This window comes from Astatotilapia calliptera, chromosome 17, assembly GCF_964374335.1.
Source record: "Astatotilapia calliptera chromosome 17, fAstCal68.1, whole genome shotgun sequence".
Classification (NCBI taxonomy): Eukaryota; Metazoa; Chordata; class Actinopteri; order Cichliformes; family Cichlidae; genus Astatotilapia; species Astatotilapia calliptera.
In genome coordinates this window covers 30,334,265-30,354,148 of record NC_137438.1, presented here as the reverse complement: position 1 = coordinate 30,354,148, position 19,884 = coordinate 30,334,265, and the positions used below count along the sequence as shown (strand labels likewise).

General features: G+C 38.2%; 1 protein-coding gene across 1 annotated transcript in view; it reads left to right on the top strand.

Moving 5' to 3' along the window:
• cacna1c (calcium channel, voltage-dependent, L type, alpha 1C subunit) overlaps positions 1-19,884 on the top strand; it is a 73,342-nt gene that overhangs the window by 14,726 nt on the left and 38,732 nt on the right. The window contains exons 4-18 of the mRNA XM_080291615.1: positions 1,153-1,243; positions 4,612-4,638; positions 7,832-7,992; positions 8,137-8,210; positions 8,299-8,450; positions 10,249-10,450; positions 10,650-10,770; positions 11,770-11,884; positions 12,426-12,543; positions 12,638-12,707; positions 12,869-13,001; positions 13,142-13,271; positions 15,329-15,388; positions 15,670-15,776; positions 19,742-19,829. Coding sequence (XP_080147741.1) covers positions 1,153-1,243; positions 4,612-4,638; positions 7,832-7,992; positions 8,137-8,210; positions 8,299-8,450; positions 10,249-10,450; positions 10,650-10,770; positions 11,770-11,884; positions 12,426-12,543; positions 12,638-12,707; positions 12,869-13,001; positions 13,142-13,271; positions 15,329-15,388; positions 15,670-15,776; positions 19,742-19,829 — 1,649 coding nt within the window. The remainder of the gene's footprint in view (positions 1-1,152; positions 1,244-4,611; positions 4,639-7,831; positions 7,993-8,136; positions 8,211-8,298; positions 8,451-10,248; positions 10,451-10,649; positions 10,771-11,769; positions 11,885-12,425; positions 12,544-12,637; positions 12,708-12,868; positions 13,002-13,141; positions 13,272-15,328; positions 15,389-15,669; positions 15,777-19,741; positions 19,830-19,884) is intronic.

Below are 19,884 nucleotides of genomic sequence, written 5' to 3'. Positions count from 1 at the left end.
GCCATCCCCACATTCTTTTCTCCCCTCTCTCCCGCTAACCATACCTCCCTCAGTGCCTCCATTACTTTCGCCCTCCAATCCTGCCTTTCTATTTTCCTTCATTTTTTCTTCTATTCCATCCTTACCTGCCAATTTATATTACTCCTGCCTAAGGACAAAGTGCCACATTTGCAGTGTACTTGTGATTTATATAAACAAAGAAAAAGCTTTCCACCTGTTTGCAAATCTGCAAAATTATCACTGCGGCGAGGAGTAAAACTGTACTTTTTCTTTTTAATAGTTTGATTGTTTTTAAAGACCAATCCCCTCCCCACACACCATCTGTAGACTACAGATAGACATCTTTTTTCCCCAACTCTTTGGGTCTTGAAATCACAAATAGATTTTTATCAAGTTTTAATCCCCTCAAAGTAAAGCAATCCCCCAGCTTGAAAATGGAAATCCTTCTAAATACCCCCAATGTTGAATACCCAAAAGTTAAAATCGAGCACAGAAATGGTTGACTAATTTCAAAAATTGTGGCGATGTCAATAAGCATGCTAATGCTTCAGCTTAGTTTCATTCACCACAGCAGCAATTGGCAAAATTAGAATTAGTCAACCTTTTCCTCAAGTGTTGTGTCTGTGCTACCTTTTTAGCTTTAGGCATTAAGCTGTGGAATTATATTACTTTGGTTTAGCACCACAAACTAACAAGGTTGCAAGGTTTGTGTCCCAGGATTCCTAACTGGCAACTTAGTGTGTAATTAGTGTGGGCAATCAGTGCAAAATTTGGGAATGGTTTTATTGACTCTAGGGTATGTGTATAGCCGTGTGCCTTAATTAGCAGGATTGAATAATGCTGACTTTTTCATTCCTATACTTCAACAGTGGTTTTAATTAGCTTGTATGCTGGTGCAAGATAACTCCGATAAAAATCAAATGTTTAACACCAACCAAGTGTCCAGTGCTCCTCGCTACCTGAACACTGGTTGCACTTTGTAGCTCTCAAGTGTGTTGTCTTGCACCTGTAAAATTCTACAGTGTTTTCCGTTGCATAATTATGATGTCCGACCCATTTCTCCTTCTGGTTAATTCATCTCTCTTTCTGTTTCTCTCCACATCTGTCAATTTTTTTCCCCTTTCTCTGCTGCTGCTCATCTCTGTCTCTCAGTGAGCATGCCAGCCAGCGAGAATGAATCCGTCAACACAGACAACGCCCCCGGGGGAGACGTAGAGGGTGAGACCTGCTGTACCCGGCTGGCGTAAGTATCTCACCGTCTTTCACAGACACACCTTTTCTCCTCCTTCTTTTCCTCAGCTTTCTCACCCATCTTTTGTCAGGTTTAAGGACAGATTGCATCCTGCAGTATTGTGCATGGAAGAATTGCCTCAGATTGCTTATATACTTTACTGATCTCACAAGTCTGTTAGACTACAGTAGCACAAAGCTGTCAATATATTCCACATGGATAAAGTTCTGTTAGAGTAAAATTGGATCGATCTGAAGGGGAACTAATCAGAGCTGCTCCTGGAAGTGTTTTTTTTTTTTTTTTTTTAACTTGCTAGTTTATTAGTAGTGCTGTGCCAACTGCCCTTTTTTCCACTTTCTTTTGGCAAACTGTTGCTAAGCAAGCAAATTGAGGGAGCAAAAACTAGTTGCTAGATCGCAGTTCCAGTTAAAAAATGATTTTAATCTCGTTTTATGGTTGTTTTCCTCATATCACAATTATAAATGTGCTATTGCTATCAGTTTGCGAACTAGAGGTTTATCATTTGAACACAGTTTTTAAGTTTATCTAGTTGGGTAGTGAGTGCACACAACTGCTACACATGGTACAAGGAAAAAGCCAATCATTGCTTGGGAGCTAATGAATTTTGAAAAGCAAGACATCCTAACTACATCTAATAGTATTCCGTCTTTATTTTTTCTTTCATCTCTCTCTGAGTTTCCGTTCTCTCCCTCTCTACCCACTTTTCTGTGTTAGCTGTTGAAGTGCTTTCTTCCGCCCCTGTGGGAGCTCACAAACAGCTGACTCATTCATTCCCGCTTCGCGCTCTGCTTTCATTTTTTACATTATTCAAACAAATGTGTTGCTTTCTTTCTTAGACACAAGACAGCACAGGGGCCGCGACCCCAGCGGACTTATTTCAGTACACACATGCAAACACACCTGCATAAAAAACTTGCTCACGAGCAGAAATGCATTACACAGAAACTTTAATCTTAAATTTAAACTGATTCACTCTCAACCGCAGGAGCGATAAGGCTAGTTGGCACACGTGGATGGCACACTGTTGTTTATCTGTAGTCTCACTGTCCATCTGTTATTTCATCTTTGTTATGTTGTATGTGTTTATTTGTGATCTGTCAGGCTAAAATAAAAAAAAATAAAAGGGTATGTTATATGTGAGGCTTAAGCTGGAACCAGAAATGAAACATGGAATAATGAAATGCCAAATAAATAAGAAACCAGCAATTTGATACTTACAAATTAATTTTGTAAGTAAACTAATTTTCTATTACATTTCACGACATTACTTTTTTTCTTTTTCACAGTTTCTTTTTCTTTGTTGTCATAAAGTAGTAAAAAGGTTCTGCTCTTTTGTTCAAGAACACAGATGTCTCTTTCCTTTACTAAAATTAGTAATTAGACAATTATTTGATTGGCTATGTTGCCTCACTTTAGTCACCACTAACCTTTGAGGACATGCAGTTCTGGATTACGTTTTTTTTTTTAATTAAATATTATTATTGGCTACGTAACGGTTTTTCCAACTACTCACGTTGCCAGTCAGTGTAATAAAGATGATGTATTGCAATACATCCTCATCCCAGGCATTACAGGCTATGGACATCCATGCCATGAAGCTCCAAGTGTACAGTATCTGTACTGATTTTAATGCCAGAGGAGGTTTGGAATTCTGCAAGTGTTGAGTCAGCAGGGTGTTGGTGACTTTTGCACACTACACACCTCCACACTCGTTCATGGTCTGCCGCTTTATGGCTGCAGTTTCTAAATTCTCCCAGTTTGCAATAACACCACTTTTAGTTCAATGTGAAATATCTAGAAAGAAAGAAATTTTACAAGCTCACTTGTTGCAACAGTGGCTTTCTATTATGGTACCATGGTTGAATTCAGTGATCTCTTTAGAATAACCATTCTTTCACAAATGTTTTAAAGGCAACCTGCATGGCTAGGTGCTTTTAATTCAGAGATTAAGATGTGTGGCCAAATACTTTTGACCACATAGTGTAAGTGGCCGTAGCTAAAGTCATTTATATCTTGCTTGAACTTTCATTTGCTGATTTGGTTTCTTTTTTTAATCTTGGACTATGTTTATATATTTTAAACTATATTTATAGGCTCAGGAGTTCTGCTACTCCAGCAGTTTTAACCAAACCGCATTAGCTGACATGCTGAGGATTAGACGGGTCAGAATATTTAGGAAATAAATGACATAATATTTGCTTTATTATGTTGTTTTCTTGGCGATCAGTAATGCCCTTGGTGTTACCATTCATAACGTTTAATTTAAATTTACATATCCAGAGAATGATATGTAGTGTACCCGTGTCAGGACTAGAAATATAGCCCCTTATTCTTTCTCTGTGAGATTTCAACAAATTTGACATGGAGCATTCCTCCCAGTATTCCGGAGGAAAGACTTCAGAGTATGTCAGTTCTTCTTCACATCGGCATGGAGCTGTTCCTCACAGTACAAGCTACTTTAGCACCCACTGGTCTCGTAATCAAGACGGACACATGAAGACAAGAGATGTGTGTCCTGTCAGCTCCCATATCCAGTCAGTCAGTTTAGTCTTTTGTTCAGTCAGTCAGTGAAAACATTTCATTGCTTCGGTCAGTGAGCTCGTCGGTTTATTTATCTGCTTTTACCAACATCAGAGTAGTCAGTGAAAACAATCCAAGAGAAGTTTTAAAAAATGTGGATATAGTTAAACTAATCGTGGTCATTCAGCATCCCCACAGATTTGTGATCAAATTAAATATTTAAAGTCATAAATTGAGTGATTCTTTTTTTTTTTTTTAGTTTTATTTTTTAGATTAAAATTTTTCCACCATGGGGACTCTTCTCTCAAAATGTCTTCCATAATCTCTTGTCCTCAGTTATCCATGTTGTACTTTTTCCCATTACAGTGGTGAACAATCAACAGACATTTTGTTACAATAATAAATGACGTTTCTTTTTCACACCAGGATTGATTGAAGGAAATTCAAACTCGCAGTTTGCTTTCTTTTGACTGGATGCCACTGTATGTGTGTTTGGGGGTGATTTGTTCAAGAGAAAAGCAGGAAATATAACGGCAAAGTGCATTTTGTTATATTGTACCCAAAATCTGTTCCCAGTGGGTGCATAAAAATGGACAGGCCGTTTTTTTTTTTTGTTAAAAGCAGATATGTTCTTTGATCATCCTGTGGAGAGAATCAGCAGTTTTTGTGCTTGCGTATCGGGGAATGTTTGAGGTTGATCAAGAAACATATGCCAAGACATTTGTGATAATAAGGGAAGCTATTCCCCTTTATCCCTCTCAAATCACCCCTTTCATGTGCACCTGTCTATATGTGTGTTATGTGTGTATGTATAATCCATTCTGTTTTCTGTGTTCCAGAATTAGGATCTCCAAATCCAAGTTCAGGTTAGTACATGTTGTTTACCATAGTCTCTTAATTCACCTGCTCTAATGTCTCTAATGCTGTGCTATTTAATTGGTCGTTGGTGTTTTTGTGTGTGTGTGTGTGTGTGTGTGTGTGTGTGTGTGTGTGTGTGTGTGTGTGTGTGTGTGTGTGTGTGTGTGTGTACAGATGTGCAAAAGGAACACAGGCAAACATAGCCTTGCTCTTTGGAGAAACTGTTGCGAATATGTCGGTTCTTCTCTTGCAGAGTTTGATGAGAAGATCGTTGCCACGGTTATGTTTGTGCAGTAAAATAAATTTATGGTAACAATTATTTAAGCTTAGCATTGTAGTTATCAGACTGCAGAGTAGCAGACAGGGGAAAAATATAGAGTGAATGAGATGAATGAAAATGGAAGATAAACAGACAAAAGTTTTGGTGGTAATGTTTAATCAGAAAAATAGATTATTTCTTGCTTGGTAGTGATGTGAACTGTTGCTTAAATGGGGTATGTCAAATAAAGTTTAAAATAAATATTGTAAACAGCCTCGTTCTGTCCTACCACCACATTTAAAGCAAAAAAGTTGCCAGTAAATATGTTAGATTCGCCACTTATAAGCATTTGTGGAGAATATTTATGGAACATGCTCAAATGATTTTTTTATGTCTCATTACAGAAACAAAACACACATCACAGCTTCCACAAAATCTGCATACTGACTGTTTACTATTTGTTTACTCTTTGACTTCTATGGAAACCTAATATGTCCTTTTATTGTCCCTCTCATGTCTCAGTATCTAGATTAAATGCATACATAATACATTAAGACCACACTGGCTTCATTAAAGGTCAATACAGTGGTCCCTTGTTTATCGCGGGAGTTATGTTCCAAAAATAACCCGCGATAGGTGAAATCCACGAAGTAGCCAACTTTATTTTTTACAATTATATAATTACAATTATATATAGAGATGTTTTGAGGCTGTAAAACCCCTCACTACACACTTTACACACTGTTCTCAGACAGGCATGAACTTTTTCACACTTTTCACTCTTATTTATAGACCCTCAAAGTTCAAACCTTTGTAGAAAAAATATGTCCAGTATTACAAAATGAAACCAAAGGCACCCGCGGTTGCCTTTGACGGTGCAAAGCATTTCGTTGACATTGTTGTGTTTGTTGGGGAGAAAACGTACAAACAATTTGACAAGCTGAACGCATTCTGTACTGTACAGAAGACCCACACAAGATTGATTGACAGTGGTCTACAGCCCATCAGGACGCAGAACACAATGCGCTGTCAAAAAAACAAAAAACAAACAAACCAAAAAAAATAACCCCAAAAACCATGAAAAATTGCACACACAAAAAATCCGTGAATCAGCGATGTCGCGAAAGGTGAACTGCGTTATAGCGAGGGACCACTTTACTCCTCAAATAATACACTTAGACTATTTAATTTAATTGCGAGAACAATAAGTTGTTGTTACAGTGATGGAGAAAAAGCTTTTGATAAGGTAAACTTTGGATTTATTGAATCATTCTATAACTTCTGTATACCACATCATTAGCCACTGGCACTACGAATGGAATAATCTCACAAAATGACACACGAAACAGGGGTACTAGGCAAAGATGCCCATCACCATCAGTCTTTTTTTCTTTTTTAATTGAGCCACTCATAGCGCCTAAAGTATCTGTCAAAATAAAAATATCATCTGAATCCCAACATCTAATAATAACCTCAAGATTAATCTTTATGCAGACGACATTTGACTTTTCATGCAAAATCCATATTCATCACTACTTGAAACAATGAGCATTATCAAGGAATTCTCAAAAATTTCCAACCATTCCATAAAATGGTCCAAATTCTTCCACTGATATCTCCATAGCGGGGATGAGACAACGAACTAACTATCCCTCTGTACACAAAGTATTTGAAAAACACTAATGTTTCTTGAATTGGAGTCACGGACACGATAAAAAACTGTAGCGTAACGATGCATGCCTGCTTGTGTTGTGAGTGTGTCTCATGTAAAATTCAGTGTGAGCATCATGGCAGAAGCCAGTGTGTGCCATAAGTGACTATAAAAAGCACTCACGCACATTTAAACAGAAGACTGATGCAACATATATAGGCAGAGGGAGAAGATTCTCTGGTGGGCTGTGTTGATCTGTTTTAATTAGAGGAGTCACAATTGGATGAAAAATCCTCTTGCATGTTTGCTGCGGTTGACAAATGGGTCAAGTACGCATAATGCAAAGACACCCACATGTGTACAAAATCATGACAAAGTGACTTACAGTGTTTATTTGGAGAAAAAACAATTAATTGCTCGTTCTTTTTTAAAGCAATTCATTCCATAAATATATAATCAGTGTCTAGGCTATTGAAATTATGTGAAAATCTTAAGTGAAATTCATGCGTCACTACTTTTCCACCTGTAGGCCAACAAGACCACAAGCTGCTCTTCGTTAGTGTTTTTGATGTCACTTGACCAGAATAGGACAATTATGAAATTACACTCGACACCTTATCAGTATATGAGCGTCGAAACACCCTTTGAGTGGAGTTTTTCACACAGATGTGACTGTGAAGTTTAACGCTAGCAATTATCAGAAACAATGACTTTAATTTCCAACATGAGAGAGCATTCAAGGTGCAAAAGACCTGACCACAGCATAGAGGAAGATATTAAAATCACTAAATTTAAAAAAAAAAAGGGGGTTGGCATCCTAAAATGAGCTACTTCTCTTTTTAAAGCATTGTTTTCCTTTGTGTTGTGAGACACAATACAACATATTTCACTTTAAATTTGCCCCTTCGATCATTTTTAGAGCGCAAATGTTCTTTTTTTTTTTTCAAACAGTGCATATCTCATGCTCCAGCACAGCTCTTTGTACTGGTTTCTCCTTTCTGTGAAACGCCTTTGAGGATGACTAACCCTCGACCACAGACCGAGGCGTGATGTCATCACTGTTTTGTAGAAAACCTAATTGACTCTTTCTTGTCCTTCTTCCACTTCCTCTATTTGTTTTTCACCATTCGTTTCTTTCTTTTGATTATTTTTCTTGGTTTATCCTATTGCTCGTGGGTCCTTTTCTCTTCCTTCATCTTTCCCTTTTCCCACCATTCTCTGTCCCATCCTCCTACCTCTCTTTTCTCTCCCACCTTTTCCCAACTTATTATCTCTGCTTCTTCCTTCTCAGCCGCTACTCTCGGAGGTGGAACAGGCTGTGTCGAAGGAAATGCCGGGCAGCAGTCAAATCACAAGTTTTCTATTGGCTGGTCATTTTCCTGGTTTTCCTCAACACTCTGACCATTGCCTCTGAACATCACCAGCAGCCTCAGTGGCTAACTGATGTACAAGGTACATTGCTCAACCCACACACATGCACACAAAACAGTAATATGTCTGATCTGGGCTTAATTATTGACCTCTGTGCAATTACTTTCTTTGGCATTATATTTTCATCCCACACTAATTTTACTCCCCCTTTATTTCCCTCCCCAGACATAGCCAATAAGGTTTTGCTAGCACTCTTTACTGGTGAGATGCTGTTGAAGATGTACAGTCTGGGCCTGCAGGTAGGACACTGTATCACTGTTTTGTGTTAACATTGACCACATTCTACCCTTTTTTCTACCTTTAACGTCTGCGTTTTGCTCCTCACAGGCCTACTTTGTTTCACTCTTCAATCGGTTCGACAGCTTCGTAGTATGTGGAGGGATCCTTGAAACCATTCTGGTGGAAACAAAAATCATGTCTCCTCTTGGCATCTCTGTGTTACGTTGTGTACGCTTACTCCGAATCTTCAAAATAACCAGGTTAGTGTAGACCTTAAAGCATATGCATTTGATAAGCAGAAGTTATTCCTTCAGTCCTCCAACAGGCAAGATACTCACCCAGATACCTAATGCTATACTGAACATAAAGTAACATCTTTTTAATAATAATAATATATACTTTATTGATCCCCGTGGGCAAATTCCTCTCTGCATTTAACCCATTCACTCAGTGAAGTAGTGGGCAGCCATGGGCACCCAGGGAGCAGTGTGTAGGTACGGTACCTTGCTCAGGGGTACCTCAGGGTAGCCGTTCAGTGGATTCGAACCCCCAACCTTCCAATCATGGGGCCACCACTCTACCTACTGAGCTAACACTGCCCCGTTTTACAGTGTTTCTATACCAGTGGAGCCTTAATTTTGCATTCAGCAAAGCGGAAACAGAGGATGAAGAACTAACAGGTTACAATAGGTCTGTGATGCAATTACCAAAAACAACAAACAAACTTGGATTTTATTTTGCCACAGTAATCATTTAGTGAGAATTTCCTATTGTGACTAGTTTACATACACTCATTGACCGCTTCATTAGGTACACCTCGTTATAACGGGTTGGATGCAGTTTTCCCTTGAGAACTGCTGTAATTCTTCAAAGCATAGATTCAGCGCTGTGCTGGAAACGTTCCTCAGAGATTTTGGTCCATGTTGACACGATAGCATTTGTCAGCTACACATCCCGTCCACCACATCCCAAACGAGCGCTATTGGATTGAGCTTTAGTGACTTTTGAGGCTAATAGAGTCCAGTTAACGTATTGTCAAGATTAGGAAAGCAGTGGGAAATGATTTGAGCTTTGTGACGTGGCGCCTTATCCTACTAGAAGCAGTCGTCAGAAGACACTGTGGTCATAAAGAGATGGACAGCAACAACAGCCAGGTATTGGACTGGATTCAAGGAAGGATGGAGCTATGCTTTCATGTTGTTTATGCCAAATGCTGACTCGACCATCTGAATGTCGCACCATAAATCAAAGCTCATCAGACCAGGCTGACACCAACAACTATGCCACATTCAAAGTCACTTAAGTCACTGCATTAATCAGTTTAACAGGTGTACCAAATACAGTCCAGTGATTGTATATTGGCTTTTTAGACTTGTCAAGGTTTGGGAAGCATAGGGGTGAGGATCCAAATACAGGATTTCAGAAAGAAACCTTAATAACAAAGCAAAGTTTTCAATAGTAGCTTTCAATATATGTAAACAGGAGTAAAAATTAACAAGGTCTAAGAACAAAAAATCAGCACAACAAAACATGCAAAGGCTACACACAGAGAACACACTGTGACAAAGACTGGACTATTTATACACAAAGGGCTAATTAGGAAATGAATAACAGGAGGGTAAAACACCCACACACAGGTAAAGACAATGGCAGAAAGGCAGATTGGAAGAAAAACATACACAGGACGCACAAAAACACCCACTTGAAAACAGGGAGTAACCAAAACACTCACAGAGATACGACGGTCACATTAACATGAAGACAGAGACAAAGGAACTCTGGAGGGCAAACACATAAAACAGAAACACAGAACAGAGGGAAAAAAACAATAAAGGAAACACTGAAAAGTTCAATCCTACAACTGAAACACTAAATCATGAATCCAGGATGGCAAAACATAAACTTCTTAGCAGGAAACTCCAGCAGCACTGTTAAACTGAAACAGAAACTATCAGACTCCCTTCTAGTCACTTCTAAACTATAAAGAAATCAAAACAGTCAACCTACCAAATATATTATAACAAGACTACCATTTCAACTAAATTTCTCTTCCTTTAGATATTGGAACTCTTTGTCCAACCTGGTGGCATCCCTGCTGAACTCTGTCCGCTCCATCGCTTCCCTGCTGCTCCTGCTGTTCCTCTTCATCATCATCTTCTCCCTGCTGGGCATGCAGCTGTTTGGGGGAAAATTCAACTTTGACGAGACCAGACGAAGCACGTTTGACAACTTCCCCCAGTCTCTGCTCACTGTGTTTCAGGTAATCATGCTCCACTTTTTCTCGTGAAGTGTGTCCGGCCTCCATTGTCACCTTACCTTTGTCCTTGAATGATACAAAAAGTGTAAATTTTATAATGTTGCTTAATTAAATGTAATCTGTCACTATCACGAGGCTGAGGCTTCTTTTAAATGAAAATAAATTTTTATAAGATTTTGTTTACTGTCTTCTGTCTCTACAGATCCTGACCGGAGAGGACTGGAACTCTGTGATGTATGATGGTATCATGGCGTACGGTGGTCCAGCTTTTCCTGGCATGCTAGTTTGCATCTACTTCATCATCCTCTTCATCTGCGGAAACTGTATCCTACCACAACAGGAGGTCCCCATTGTCACAAAGCACTTGCTCATAGGGAATCTTTTGGTTGTTCTAGATTGTTGCAGAGTCTTTCTATTATAATGTCAGGTCCTTTTAGATGTTGGTGCTATGTAAATACAAATACATGGAATAGCTACACCAGTAACCCAGGACATGCGGGCGTGATGCTTATACATGTAGAATTTCAAAATAAAAACATGGTGAATCAGATCCAGTAACTGACAGTCAAATTTGTTTTCTGACAATCTTTAATCCTGTCATCAAATGGATACTGGTGTTGCTGATTGTGATTTGAATCACTGAGTCACATCTGATATCTAACCCCTTGTTAAGATGCAGTTGCAGGGGAAAAGAACACATTTTGCATGCAGATGCTTTCCCTAAAGCTAAAAGATTTTAGTGCGGGCCACTGAGCGTCTGTACTTAAAAGTACAGAGTAGTTAAAAATGTGTTTTTCAGATTAAATTGTTACTATTCATCAGCTTAGCCTGCTGAATCCAAAGCCAGTGCAGGATTAGTCATTTCGCTTTGGAGTCTGCATTCATTGGTTTTGAATGCTGTTTATCTGATCACTTCAACATAACAGTCTATGAACATTAACTGATATTTTTTTTGATTTATTGATTAGCATTCAAATAAAGTGAATAAAGAAAAAAGATTACCACAAAGCAAGAAAGCACAAGACAAGGCTAATCAAAAGGTACTGGCTGAAGCATATGCTTATTACGCCAACCCTTTTAACAAAAGATGTTTTAGCATGCAGCTCCTGTACACAGGGCTCAAAGCAAAGAATAAAACAAAGCAAAAAACAAAACAAAAAACAAAACAAAACTCACTTTTTAACCCAAGCTTCAAGTGGTCATTACAGTAACTGTAGGTTTTGGCTTCCTTTTTTAGCCCCAGGGGTTGCCACCTGTTTATAGCCAGCTTTGTTTGTGATCTGATGGGTCAGCAACATCCTTAACATCACCCCTCTGAACAGATATCCTGCTGAATGTCTTCTTGGCCATTGCTGTAGACAATCTGGCAGACGCCGAGAGCCTGACATCAGCCCAGAAAGAGGAAGAGGAGGAGAAGGAGAGGAAAAAACTGGCCAGGTAAAGCAGAAAACTGAATGGAGGCAGTCAGACAAAAAATTGTAAAGGGATAGAGGGAGATGTTGAGACCCGGCCAATCCAAACAGCACCCAGGGAAAACATTAGCTTGCAGCATCTTGGATAGCCTATTATTTCTCAAGGTGAATAAGGATGCTGACACTAGAAGCTTGAATTAAACCACTAAAATTGCTTTTTCATACATAGAATACAAATATATTATTTGGCTTTTCTCTACAACAGTTTATTATTATTTTTTCAGTATCATTGCAAAGATTAATTCCCAGCAAAGATCAAAGTTGAGTTTAAAGTGCAGCTGAGAAAGAAAGTGTTCTTTAGCACAAATCATAAAAATGTATTCTGCTTAGTTGCAATCTGTATTAATCTATGGAAAAGGTGCAACAGAAAATTGTAATTTTCCTCACAGCTGAGAAAATACCCCCTATAATTACACGTCTTTATGTTGTCCCTCTGATGTTAATTTATGTATGGAGCAGGGAAGATGCTAGAGTTGAGGATCTTCTTGTTCTCTCTCCTTCTCCAGGCTTGGCAGTCCAGAGAAGCGTCATGAAAATGAGAAGCCGCCTCTGGAGGAAGAGAAGAAGGAGAAAATAGAGCTGAAGTCCATTACTTCTGATGGGGAGACCAACACTGCTACAAAGGTACATGGAGACACACAAAGACTCAGTGAGAATATGTGTGTGTGTTCAAAGGAGTGAGAAAAAATGAATGAAATCTCATACTTCTCCTTGTCAGATTAACATGGATGACTGCTGTGGGGATGAGAGCGAAGAGAAGAATCCATATCCCGCCAATGATTATATAGGTAACACACACCACAGCCATAAATATTATGTGTTCCTATAGGTATAAGGTAAGAGGTGGTTTCATTGAGAATTTTGTCTTTGTTATTATAAAAAACTTTGTTATTATAACATTATATTCCTTCTTTATCTTACTCTCCTCTTTCCCGTTCCTCCTAATCAGGAGATGAAGACGATGATGAGCCAGAGATGCCTGTGGGCCCGAGGCCACGGCCCCTCTCTGACATTCAGCTGAAGGAGAAGGCTGTCCCCATGCCTGAGGCCCGAGCTTTCTTTATCTTCAGCCACACCAACAAGTAATCTTCCTCTCCAACTTCATTTTCTCCGCCCAATATTTCAGTCAGCTTCTGCTGCATTCGTTTTGGCATCCTTTTCCTTTAAAGAGACTAGATGAAAACATTTTGCTTTCTTTCTCGCTTGAACTTTGTTTTTTTAGGTTCAGGGTTCTCTGCCATAAGGTCGTCAACCACAACATCTTCACCAACCTCATCCTCTTCTTCATCCTGCTCAGCAGCATCAGTCTAGCGGCAGAAGACCCTGTCAAAAATGACTCCTTCAGAAATAAGGTAGCATATAAGTGATATAACGCCCGTCTACTCGATTCGAGCGCATTCATAGACTGCTTTTATACTTAAGCACTTTTATCTAACATTCACACACACTCTCACACTTCAATTAATGAATCTGGGGCAAATCAGGGTTCAGTATCCACAGCAGTATTTCGGCAGTATATCTAACAACCTTATGATTACTGGACGACCAGCTCTACTGCCTGAGCCACAGCCACCTGTAAGCATAAAAAAACCCATATATAACAGTATAAATAAAGTATATAAAGACATACAATGCCGGATGTACAGTAAGGCACAGTAGCCATAATTAGATGCCCACACGCACACTCATTCTGACCTAAATGGATTATAGCTATAGAGGAACCAAAGTTTATTGTGAGTGGCCCGTTACACTTAATGAGATTTCGTCTCGAGCACTGTAACTGTTACTAACTTCATGTTAAGAAGATATGAAACGCCTCCTAAGCTTTGCGCTCTTTTAAACTGTTTTATTAGCCAAAAAGAAAAATGAGTAGTTATTGTATCATTTTGTACACATACAGTGTGAAAATATATTTATGAGGGTGTTTTTTGTGTTTGTTTTGCTAAATGTCAACATTTAATCAAGAAATGAATGTATTTACTGTTTTAGTGTTTGCACAGTCTGTTTTGACAATGTGTAAGAAGTTGTGTCTTTTAATTCGTATGCAGCAGCGGAGACTTCGTGTTTAGCCTCAAGGCGAGCTGTGAAACCGCAACATTTTCAGTTACTTTGCAGTATACGAAGGATATATCTGCAATTGTACTCGCTGTGTGACATCAGCCCGTTGTTCGTAAATTAATGTGGTGTTTATGACTGTAATGGAGCTGTAGTCTAATGTAAACACCATGTGTGCTGCTGTATCTGTTTTTGTGCACAGTTTCCTGTCTCAGTCAGTGAGACGTATTCCTCAGAGGCCAATAAAGATCTGTTTTATTATATTTTCCCTTGCTTTGGTGTAGGATCCTATTATATATTCTATTAGTCTAAACCAATTAACCTTAGTCTGAAACAGTAATGAAATCAAAAAACCTGTTTTTCAGCTTTTCCAGCATTTCTATTTTAGTTCATTTGGACCTGAACATTATCATTATTTCAGTAAGTTGTGGAGTCATTTATGTTATGCTGCAGCTGACCGTAAGTCCTGCTTTTTCCCAAAAAGAAGCACACATTCATTGCCAAGTTTTACCACACATTTTACCAAGTTTAGGGCTTCAAGAGTGCTTCTGCTAATGGGGCACAAATAGATTGTATATAGGCAGTGGACATCACCAACTGGTTTGTAGACTGATGTTCTGAAGCCTCTAGATGAGCATTTTGACTGTTTCTATCTTGTTTTTTTTAATCTTCTGTATAAAAATTTACTTCTATACAATGGATGAGCACAAGAGTTCGCCATCTTTTCAGGCCCAGTAGCTACTGCCATCGTTTATGTACAGACTATGAACCTAAAAAAAGTGCCTTCTAATGCTGTGTTTGGGTCGTGAGTGGCGCATCGGCTAGTCGTACATCTCTGGATTTTTGTAAATCGGATTGCGCCACAGCCACCGCAGCTGAGTTGAGCGGCCGTGTCGTTTTTTTAGAGGCATTTTAATAATATTCCAGCACAGGAGCTCAGACACATACAGATATACAGTTTGAAAACATCCGGTTTTGATTTCTTCTCCTCCTACATTAGTGCTTGTGTGGTGATACTGTCTGAGTGGCGACACCTATCCTTCAGAAGAATACCGCAGCACCTTCCTGCACTGTAACGGCAGGTGTAAATACGGGTTTCTGTTAAAATCACTTGCAGTGGTCAGCGAAGCGACCATTACAGCGGGTATACTGTGGCCTTAAGAGAGTCATGAGCATTTCTGAATTCATTCAGCTTTGCTTTGTGAAATGTTAAACAATCTTGGTTCATTAAGAACTTTGTCATGGCAAATGAAACAGTGTAACAACTTTGATCTCTGTTCATTCAGAAAGCCTTTGCGTGTCGGGCAGGGGTAGTCCAAGTCCAGTTAAAATACAGTGTTGTATTTATTTTCAGATCCTGGGCTATGCAGATCATGTGTTTACTGGACTCTTCACCATCGAGATCATTCTTAAGGTAGTATTTAATGTTTGTGATGCACACTAAAGCATTCATTCACTGTTCATTCAGTTTCTTTTTTTTTCTTTGCTAAAATTAACATTTGGCTGTCAAATAATATTTAATCATTACAAGCTGGTTCATGTGCTTACCAAAAATTATTTACTGGATTTAGATGTATAGATAGGCAAACTGTAGATGTGGTAATATAGTGTTGTTTCTGGTAAGCTAGCATTAAACCCTTTTAAAATATTGCTGCTCGTGGTAAAAGGTAATAATCAGAACTTTGACCCCTGCAGATGACAGCCTATGGCGCCTTCCTCCACAAAGGTTCTTTCTGTAGAAACTATTTTAACATCCTGGACTTGGTGGTGGTCAGCGTGTCCCTCATCTCCTCTGGAATACAGTGAGTACAGTACGATGTTTTATGGTGCATGTGTTATACCTGATCCAGTCACGTTGTAAGCTTTTGTTCACCGATATTACTAACATTTTCCAAATATCATTAAACACGCATTTGTGTTATTGTCTCGTATATAATCACACAAATTGTGACTACTGCGTGAGACACAAATCAAGTGCCTAAGTCGGAAAAAAAAAACGTTTTTATTAGCAAATTGCTCCGTGCTTTACACTTCTCTGTCTTCTCATAACAAGTTCACACTTCATTACTCCTAATCCGCTGTCTCTTTGTGATGTTTATTAAAATGTTCTCTTCTTCTTGCAGCAAATAACTCATTGAAATGCTGTGATGTTTAATATTCTATACTGCACTTTCTGTCTCTGATGCTTAATAGACTAGACTTCTCGACGTAAGTCCATATTAGTCCGTGTTATAACCCCTTTAACAGACCGTCACCTGAACCGTGTAAAGCTGTCACTTTTTTTGATTTGATATTCCTATAGTCTTGGAGAGTTTAGTCGAAGACTCACCCAAAGCAAGAACAAATAAAACCAAATCTGTCACTGAATGGTTTTGTCGAGTAGGATAACACTGAACTTGTAACGAATGAACACATGCGGTTCTTTTTGAGCCAGATCCACTGCAGAATGCATCTTTTGCAAGCAGCAACATAATTGGTTTCTACCCAGAAAAAGTGTTACATTGAGTAAATTATCCTGGGTCTTCCAATACTCTCGTCGCATTTCATATCCAATTGATGTTAATGAGTTTGTTCTTCTTTTTTTCACTTTTTGTCATGGATTTTGGGGGCAGGTCAAATTCAGTTCTCATATTTCTAGATAAATGCAACTCTCCTGGGTTATAGAAATGACGCCCTAATGCTAGAATCTAGTGGTTTTTGCCTGTTAAAGGTAGCGAGTGAGTGGGATTTTTCTTTATTTATCACAGTTAAAAGAACTGCAATGATGTTATGATCAACTAAACCACTTCTGTGATGTAGTTTTTTTTATTTTTACTCCTACAAAATAAGAACCCATTTTAAGTATAGGCTAAGTTGTAGAGAAGCTGTGAAAAAACGCTCATAAAAAAGCATGTAAAAAAAACTACTGTATACACTACATATGACAGATTGCTTGTTTGTGTTGTCACCCCGAGTAAGCCTCATAATGTGACAGCATGAAATATGGCTTACATCAGCTAAGAAGACAGAACTATAGCAAAACAATACCTGATGACCTCATCTATTTTTGCTCTCTTATCGCTAGTCAGAGTCCTTTTCATCAGGTGGATGGCGTGCTTCATCCTTGTCATCAGACTCCGACAGTTAAAATATTGCCTTTTAACATAATTTGATGTTTCCACGAATAACCTAGCAGTTGGTTTGACTGTGATATGCGATCGATAACATCCTACTCCACACGAGCTACCTTTAAGTGCCTTTAACTTCCACATTTCTCTGTAAAAAGTTGCACAGCGGGTAATTTTTTTCTTTTGTTTCTCACTCTTTGTTTCAAAGTTAGCACAGAGTATTGTTTCCCTCCAAATCACAACTTTACCCATCAAGAAAGTCACTCCTTGAAATCTATTTATGTTGACATTTTGAAAACACCTTCTTTTCCTTGTACTTGTGTCACACAGTGGAAAGCGTTTTTGTATTTTTCCTTCATTTATCTGAAAAACTGGCTTTTTAAATAAAGGGAAGCGACTTTGACCAACTCAGCTCAAGTATAAATAATCACGCTGAGAGAGGCCCGGTTCAGATCAGAGAAGGACTAATGCTAAAGCTCTTTCCAGACAGTTACTGTACAACTCAAAATGTCATGGTATTAATTTTATTCTTTTTTTTCCTTTGTATGTAAATCACTTTCTTTTAAAGCTCTACCTGAAAAAGGTCACACCATTTGACCTTTGGCTTGTAGTGACACTCTTTTACAGCACAGTAGTTTGCTTGTAAATGTCTGCCTGTGTCTTTATGTTGGCCCATCCGTGTTGTTTCATTATGTGTGTTTGTCCATATATTATATGTGTTTCATGTGCATTACTATGTAACGGATACACTGTTACTAATATCTGTTTTTGAGGAGCTACAGTTAGGTCCATAATTTGTCAGACAGTGACATAATTTTGGCACTTTTGCCTCTGTGAACCATTACAATGGATTTTAAATCAAACAATCAAGATGCAATTAAAGTGCAGACTTTCAGCTTTAATTTAAGGGTTTTTACAAAAATTTTGCATGAACGGTTCAGGAATTACAACAATTTTCATATACGCTCTCCTATTTTCAGATGCTCAAAAGCAATTGGACAATTGGTGGACTAACATTGATGGCCTGTTCCTTTCTTATTTCATGACACACCCAAACATAATATCTGAAGTGCAAAAAATGTTGCATTTTTAAATATGAGGCTCAAAGAGATGTCAGTGCAATTGAAGGAGGCCCTCATTAAAAACAAAATAAACTAAGGTAATAAACTTTTTCAAAAATCAGAGAGATAGAAGAAACACTGCGAAGGGCTGAAATACCACAAAAACAACTAAGGAACAGGATGTATGATGATATTTCTTTAAGATTGATCTTTAAAAATATATTTAAAAATGTGCTTTGTCATTTAATTGTCCAATTACTTTTGATTCTCTGAAAATGGTATCAAAAAATGGCTTTAATTACTGAAATGTTATTGCAAACTTTTGTAAAATCACCTTGAATTAAAGCTGAAAGGGGGAAATTTATTCACATCTTAATAGCTTGATTTAAATCCACTATGGTAGTTTAGAAAAAGTTTTAAAAAAAAGTTGTGTCTTTGTCAGACAAATTATGGACGTGACTGTATGCTTTCTGCTTTTGAAAGTGACCCCTTGATAACTGATGCTAGAACTACTCGTAACATTAACAAAGTCTATTTGCTTTAAACTGTCTAAAAAAGTAAGTATGCTAAATAGTTTCTGTTTATAAAATAAATAACATTAACAACATTACAGCAACTAGCTAGGCATAGAGATTTATTTATTTAGTAACATAATACACGTTGGTCTTCTTGGGAAGAATGCTTTCACAGCTATGGGACGTTAGTTAAAATAATAATAACAGTAGTTTGGTGTAGATGATGAAATGCATGATGTTGAGTTCTGGGTTCTTGGGTTTTTGTTCCTGTTTTTCATGCTCACAGTACCCCCATTGTTTCTTTGAGTTCCTTTTTCGTGTCTGTGTTGGTGTCTTTGTTTTGTGTTCCCACTGTTTCTGTCACCTTGTTTAGTGTTTGTCTTCATATCTCGGCGTTTTTTTCGTTTTACTCTTCTACTTGGAAGGTTAGTCTTCTGTATCCAGTTTTACTTTCTATTTTTTTCCCTCATTGTTTTTACCTGTTGCTGACTGGTGCACCTCTCCCCTCTTCCTAGCTGTGTGCCATCATGTAATCAGTTCCCAGTGTATGTATACTCCGACCTTTCTGTTTGTCATGGCGTCTGTTTTCTTACCTTCTTGTGTTCCCATGGTGTTACATGTTTTTTCATCCTCCTTGTGTTCCTGTTTGGTCTGTTTTGTATTTTGTACAATTTTTCAGCAGCCAAATAAACTGCTCACTTTCAGTTACTTCTCCTGCCTTCGACTTCTGCCTCTCGGTGCTCTCCACTCTAAGCCGTGACAAAATTTCAGTTTTACATTTTATGTAAAAACAAATCAAGGCTGTGTTAAATTCCTTTTTGTTTTTTTGTATCTGTTTTTTGTCATCTTTCTTAATTTCTTGTGAACTTTTATTTCAGTTGTCCATTGTATTTTGTCCATTTTTTGTCATTTCATTAGCTTTTCGTTGCATCAGCCTCCACAGTTTGTGTTTAAAAGTAAAGACTCTACTGAAAGCAGTTTATGGTGTGTGTTGTTCCAACATTACAAATATATTTTTTTAAGATGGTAAGATGTGGTCAATCAAATTGGCAGGTCAGTAGTTTAATCAAATGTGTGTCTACAGGTCCAGCGCAATTAATGTTGTAAAAATCCTGAGAGTTCTGCGCGTGCTTAGACCACTGAGGGCCATCAACAGAGCCAAAGGACTAAAGGTTGACATAGTCACGCATAAAAAATACACACAATGAACACTTGTCTGTCCTCTAA